The 7,279-nt window shown below is 35.5% G+C and overlaps 1 protein-coding gene across 1 annotated transcript in view; it reads right to left on the reverse strand.

Moving 5' to 3' along the window:
* Window positions 1-3,459: 3,459 nt before the first annotated feature.
* The window catches only part of LOC146470859 (tyrosine-protein kinase receptor Tie-1-like), a 30,429-nt gene continuing 26,609 nt past the window's right edge, over window positions 3,460-7,279 (reverse strand). Inside the window, exon 4 of the mRNA XM_085121574.1 lies at window positions 3,460-3,963. Coding sequence (XP_084977700.1) covers window positions 3,817-3,963 — 147 coding nt within the window. The 3' untranslated portion in view covers window positions 3,460-3,816. The remainder of the gene's footprint in view (window positions 3,964-7,279) is intronic.

Below are 7,279 nucleotides of genomic sequence, written 5' to 3' on the forward strand. Positions count from 1 at the left end.
ATTGTACAACTTCCTCGGAAACTTGAATTGGATTGATTTATTTACAGCAGAACTGCGTCAAGAAATTCTACCAGAAACATCACCTATCCTATCTTAAACTACTGTTATAAGTGCATCGTTTGCTCTATAGAGTGAAATTATATCGGTCTAATAAGTGCATCTATAATTCTTGCCGACTAACATATTCATCAGTCACACGAAAATAAAAATACATTCTTGTCAATACTAAGCATTTTATTTTATTCGCGAAGCACAATGTTTTTTTTTTTTTTGGTGACCGATTTCCGGTGAGAAAAGACATTGTTTTCGATCACAACCAGCACACTAAGCTGAATGTTTTTCTTTGAAATACTACTTTTTAAGGTCAGGCGAGGACATTGGGAATAAACAGGAATAAAGGAACAAAAACTACCTTTCAATTATATGTGTTCATATTTGAAAACGATTTTAATTTAGTCAAAGGTCGTCGAAGTTTTCGTCGCCCGCCTACGTCCTATTACCAAAACTTCTTGGTGTCCCGCTATTCGGCGACGTATTGACTAAATTGCTATTGGAGCTCCGTTAGAGGAGTAAAGCCAGCAATACTTCTGCTCTGATCGCCGAGCATGTTTGGGTTTGTGGTTTTGACTCAAGCGTCTGCCATCGTCTGTCGACTTCACACTGGCGCCGCGGCCCGAAATGACAGTTTTCAGCATAATTCGTTTGGATTGTTCAGTGTACCATGGTCATACTTACATGGCCAGCTTAATACAAACTGATGAATAATAACAAGGGACAGGAGCCAATGCAATGGATAAAGGCCTTTCGAATAGATATTGACCGAAATGGGGCTGAATTTGTAGTTTCTGTTGTTCTCAAAATTTTAGTATCAACTTGTTTATCCAATAGTGAAATTAAAAAAGTATTTTGAGATGTTCAGAAAATGTGTTAAAGGCATCATAAGAGTTGTATTCAGAATTTTCGATCGTCCAATTTTAATCTGGTTGTGAGTACATTTAGTTCCAATAAATGCAACTTAAATGGAGCAGACGTGCTACTGATTGTACACTTCACTTTTTTACCGCTTCACATCCTTCTGTTTTGCTCCGAAACAGGTAAGCTTTTGTTTAAAAAATTAGGTAATTGTGCTTCTGCGATCGACCTTCTATGAGCCCTGTTTTCATGTAAGGGCAAGATTTTCGCACAGCCCCATCATCAATTATGTATACATTTTGCGACTCAAACTCTATTCATGCTCGTTTTTTTGTGAGAGGGCTCGCGTGACAGTGACGCGCGCATGCATAATTATTATATGCAGCTGTGCGGAAATCTTTCCCGCTGCAATACTGGGCTACTGTCCATGTGCCGACTTCACTTAGAAGTGTAAATTCAAAGTAAGTCCTGAACGTCCATAGAATAAGTCAAGTATATAAATTTCTATTTTCTAAGTTATGACTATGCCGGAGTGAGCATCCAATGAGACCAAACGCGCATTTTCTCATCAAGTAATAGATCAAACACGAGGAAGAGTGTTTCCTCCGATTTCCAAACGTTGGAAAAACGAGGCGCAGCCACGTTTTTTTAACCAACTTCGAGGTGTTTGGAAATAGGAGGACACACTCTTTCGAGTGTTTGATATAGCTTCTCAAACTATTGATGATTCTTGGAGAAATTCGAAGCAAAAGTTCACAAAATTTTATGATAATTAAGATCACATTTCCAAACCTCCTTCACGGTAGTGATTTCCTTTGTTTTCTCTTCATGAATTATTAATGAGTTTGAGAATTGTTTTTCATACATGACTTAGGATGCATGTACTGATCCCAGAGTGACCAATCGAACCGTTCTGTAATCGAACCTAATTGAAAGATTGGGTTTGATTAGTTTGGAAGTCAAACACAATGACCGTAAAAAAAAAATAAAAAAAAAAGTGAGAGTGTGATTGTGTTTGATTTCTAAACCCAACTGAACTCAGTTGAACACATTATGTGTTCCCAAGTGGAGGTACAAGCTCAATAGCACTTATTACACTGGTATTTTAATGACATCAACACTTTCTTTTAATCAGTGTGCCCTCAAACCTTATCGATTTCAACCCAACTTAAGTGAGCTTTTAAAATATATCAATTTAAAAGTTTGGTTTGATTTGATTGCGCAAAATTTTTACTGAGGTTCTTATTGTGTTCGATTACCAAAGCCAATCACACAATTGACTGAGTTTGATTGGGCTTGATTGAGTTGAATAATCGTGTTTATTATTAGACAGTGAAATTATTTTGTCTCAAAGTACAAAAACATCAAAACTTGTATCCTTTCTTTCCTGTTAAAAAAAGGTTTATATTTCAGGTCTGATGCCAACTTTTTCTCACGGCGTTTTACGCAAAAAAGCAAATGCAAAATTGTGGCAACATTAAAGTACAATGATTTTACAATAGCTAATAAAAAGCATTGAAAGCATTTGCTACATGCAGCTGACATTATATTGAATTGTATTCACGTATAATGTGCAAAGACTATTACACCTTTTGCTCTTCGTTACCAGGAAATAAATTTTTATTAGCGCGAAAATGTTGGTCAATAAAATTAATGTATAACCAGTTTAGCTAGGAAATGAAACATTTCAATTTGTGGCAGAGTCACTAAGGAGTTTTGCATCGAAAAGCAGATTCATTAGGGCCAATTGAAATAGCGTTTTATCGAAAACAACATTCTTTAGTGCGAATGAAGATTCATTAACCTACGGTTAACGTTCTATCGCGTGAATAAACTTTCAATTACAAAATTTTTTGTTACGTGGTTTCTGACTAATTTCCCACTGGATTTATATGGATGCTTAAATTTAAAAACGATGCTGTAAATGCGCAAACTGGTTTCGCAGTTATGGAGCACAGAGTTCGTCGAAACCGTATCCCAAATGAGCATCGTGAAAGGATAGTTAGGGCGTTCGAAGATCCTTGCGAGAAGAGGAGAAACGTGAACACGGTAACTGCCAGAAAATGTGCAGCGTGGTTTCGGAAGTATGCAGACTTACATACCACGATGTTTGAGCGGGGAGTTGATTGAAGGATTGATTGTTACGCTGACTGTATCTCTGTTGTAATGAAACTTTTTCCTCGTTAAAGAACATTAAGAAGCGTCTAATGTTTGTTCATCCTCTTAAAAGTTTGTTATTTCCATTAAATTGAACTGATATTCGCATTAATGAACATTCTTCTCTACGTAAAATGCCTTATTAATGACGTCGAAAATTAAAACGTTTGTCTATTTTCATACAATGATTACACATTCACTTTAATGATTTAATTTTTAACACTAATGAAAATTCATTCTCTGATAATGAAGGGCAAAAGGTGTAAAGAAACCACCACTCTTACAACAAATTGACGTTAAATCTATAAGAAGTATTATCTAAATTTTCAAAGCTGGGAAAGCACTAAAAAGATTATCGCCAATTTTCACCGTTTTAAATTTCCAGCGCCCCGCCATTTTGCTTTTATCCGTTTCCTATAGGATAATTTGACGTATGACGTCAAGGAATCCAAAATAGCGGCACGTAAAAAAATTCAAAACAAAAACAGGCAACAATAAAATCCAATTTTTAGAAGTTCTTAAAATAAGCTTTAAAATTAAACAATTAAAAACCAATTTTGTACAGGTGGACGTTCCCTTTAAAACCATCTATGCATTCTGTCTTGGCTTCGTGTCTAAACAAATCCGGATTTCTGGCCTGATAAATCTTCTAAACAATTGAGGAAATCTTTAGCAAAGTACTCTATCCACCACTTTGGTACATCAGTAAAAGTAAATGTAAGAAAAATCGATCGTTGAATATAATAATTATAAGTTCAAGATATCTAATACATTGAAAATTATGTGGTAAAATTGCTCCGGAGATGAAAGTCCCAGATGAGCTCTGTTTTTAAACAACCAGGTCTTCAACGATGCGTACAACTTTGTGTCATACATGTTCATATTGATATACTTCTGCAAAGAGAAAGAATAAATGCTTGTTATCTCACAATCGTTCTCACTATCAGACTACAACTGTAAATTACTGAATGTGTAGCAATTACAGAAAACGCACATGATATGATGCACTAATAAAGCTTTTTACGCGAAAACTTGACCATGAAACCGGGGTCGACTAAGGATTACTGATGTTATTTGAACGAATTAAACCATCACAGTCATGTTTTTATCAGTTAGTTATTAGTTATCATTCCTTAAGACAGTTTTTTTTTATATTTTTACAACACCTTCTTCAGTTTTGTCACCTTATCATCTCAGGTTTTGATTAGTTTAAGTCAATAAGCAAATGATCGAAAATCAAGACATTATTCCCACATCATAGGTTTAGTTAGAGAGTAGGTCCAAAGATGTGTCCTTTGAGTTCCACAAAGGAAAATGATGGCGACAAATCACGCGTTAATTGCGTCACGATATCCTAAACACCAAAACTTCAGTCGAGTTAGTGTTAAGTCATCTAGTATATTTTAAGCAACATTTCGATGAAGACTTTTATTTCAACATTTCTTTCTCGGTTTGATTACTTTTGAACCAATTTTTGACATTCTGGTTTTGGCTGTTTTCAGAAATCTAGGGATCCAAGATGGCGGTTCCTAGATGACGACGGTCTAGAATAATGGGGCAAGTTCACTTCATATAACCAACAGGAAGCGTACATCAACAACTTACCTTTCCTTTATTAATTTGTAAATAATTGGAATTCAAGTTCAGTTTTTCTCTATTAATATACACCAACTGCATGTCGTTTTCTCACTCTCGTTCATTGTTACTTTGAAAATTGGATTTATCACAGGAATCCGATGTAAAAAAGTGGTCTCGCCTTTTTAAATGTATCAGTGGTACAAAGTTTGAGAAAATAAGAAAAGCAATGTCCTTGCATTGGTGAAAAACTAAAACAGCGTATTATAATGAATTGCATGTTATCTCTTCTGTGTAGCCTAATGACGTAGACGAAAAGGACTATGATGACTGCAACAAGAATAACGACCACAGCTATAAATATTATGTATTTACGGTAACATCCTTTGCATACCTGGACTGTAATGGAGTAAATAGTACCACACTATAGAGTAACAAAGCTAATATGTTTACAAGCTTACTTATTGTATTCTCGTGACTGATATTTTGTTTACAGATTAACTGGCACAATTGTGCCGTTTATAAGTTCAAAAACAATAAAAAATTATTAGTTTTACACTCTTCTTGAACCTCAGAGCACTTGATGTTTTGTTTAAGTGCTTGAGGGACAGAGCACCTGTGATTTCAACGGTTAGATACTAAACATCCACCATGATAAAACTGAACACGTTCTTCTGTTAATTTTTGTTAGGTGGATGGTACATGTAGATTTCAAACATTTTAGGCCAGTCAACTAAACATCGTGACTCCAAGAGTTTTTTTCGAATAACTAAAAATGGAACAAGTTAGGTAGAAGTCGGGAATTTAAGTGCTGCTTCTGTGGAAAGCCACCATCGGAAAATCTTGATGTAGTTTGTTTTGCACTTGAAGAAATGAGTCGAGCTTCTCCAAGTTTTCCATCAAACACAAACATTTAGAAAAAACAAATAGTCAAAATGGAAACATACCATAAGACTATTGTGTAGGTATGGTTGTGGGTGGCGTGACTGTACTTTTAATAACACGTGGAATTCCTACAATGGATGAAGCATTGGCACTTAATTTTCCAAGCTTGTATTTCTGCACAGCACCTCGAAATATGGGAAGTATCCAGTCTTCTGCAACCACGTTTTTGAACTTCAGGACCAAATCAACATGAAGACTTCCACACCTGCATACAACAACAAGTTTAAAAGAAACCAACGTTAATCAATTGTTAACGCACTGAAATCTTTAAGTTATATTTAACTATGGTCCTAAGGAGGTGAAAATTTTCATGCTATGGAGTGGCCTGCACAATTCCAGGGCAAAGGGGGACGGGGCCTAGGCGAAAAAAAAAAAAAAAAAAAAAAAAAAAAAAAAAAAAAAATAATAATAATAATAATAACAATAATAATAATAATGATAATAATAATAATAATAATAAGGCGGTCTGATAGACTAAAGGTGAGTGAAACAGTTGTCAGTATGACAAAATAATCCATTAATTTCGTGTGAAGTGTAGAGCTTTAAATAGTGGGTGGCTCTGGTGGTGTATCATTGGCATCTATTTGCACTCCCAATGTAAAATTTAATTACATGCCAATTGCGTCCATCACCGCCCTCTTTGGCTACACTGGAGCCCCAAAGCCTACTTCCAAAGTTACACGTATTGAAATCCTCCAAAGTGTAACCAATTTCCCCTTTTTCCTCTTAATGTTTTGTTTTTCCTTGTCTTTTTTTTGTTCTTGTTGTTGTCATTGTTGAGGTGGGGGGGGGGGGGGGGGGGGGAGGGAACGTTCTCTGAACAACTTAGAATCCAAAAAGGGGTATGGGGATGGCCGGGACACATCCTACATTCCACATCCCCCATCCCCTTCCCTATACAGTCCCTGAAGAATCACTGTGGCAGTGAACCTTTCAAGAAAAAGCATACCTGACATCTAACGGTTCTGTGCCAATGTAATTATTACCTTGAAACACCGTGTCCACCTTAAACAAAATCAAGCATTAAATCAGCTCGACGAGGAGTAACAGAAAAGGGAGTCCACCTTGTCTGCAAAGAATACTGATGTACCAGTCACTGCTACTTCTGCAGTGTACTTTCATTTATCTAACACATTTTTGGGCCGTTTATAAAATTGTATGCGCCATAATGAGAAACGGATGGATTCAGACAGACAGTCAAGCCTCTCTTACTAAAATCTCTCTGAAAGGGCAAAGCAATTTTTCCAACCATCAGAAAGTCTAAACTTTATTCTTTATTTTTTCCTTTACTCCAAAAAAAAAAGAACCCTCAACAGGTCAACAGAGGAATTTAGGTGATTTTGAATGTGTCCATGGAAGAGGAACTTTGCCTGCAATTATTTTAACAGCAGTCCTTTATTGACTCACAACATAAAAATGAACTATAATTATAAATGATTGATAGAAAACATTATTTTGCTTTAAACACAGTCAAAAATTAATTATTATTAAACAATTCATTTACTTGTTTTAAATATTTTTCTAATCATAGTTATCCATACATGTAATTATTTGATTCCTATAGGTACAAAGAAAGAATTAAGGAAAACAAAATGATATTGGGAGACTAATGATGGGTATCTTTGAACGTAATCAAATATAGTGACATGTAAGTGAGCCACATGATCACCATTTCTGGTTATCTTGATAG

The sequence above is a fragment of the Pavona decussata genome, unplaced genomic scaffold (genome assembly GCF_977016875.1).
Source record: "Pavona decussata unplaced genomic scaffold, jaPavDecu1.1 SCAFFOLD_110, whole genome shotgun sequence".
In the NCBI taxonomy this organism is placed as follows: domain Eukaryota; kingdom Metazoa; phylum Cnidaria; class Anthozoa; order Scleractinia; family Agariciidae; genus Pavona; species Pavona decussata.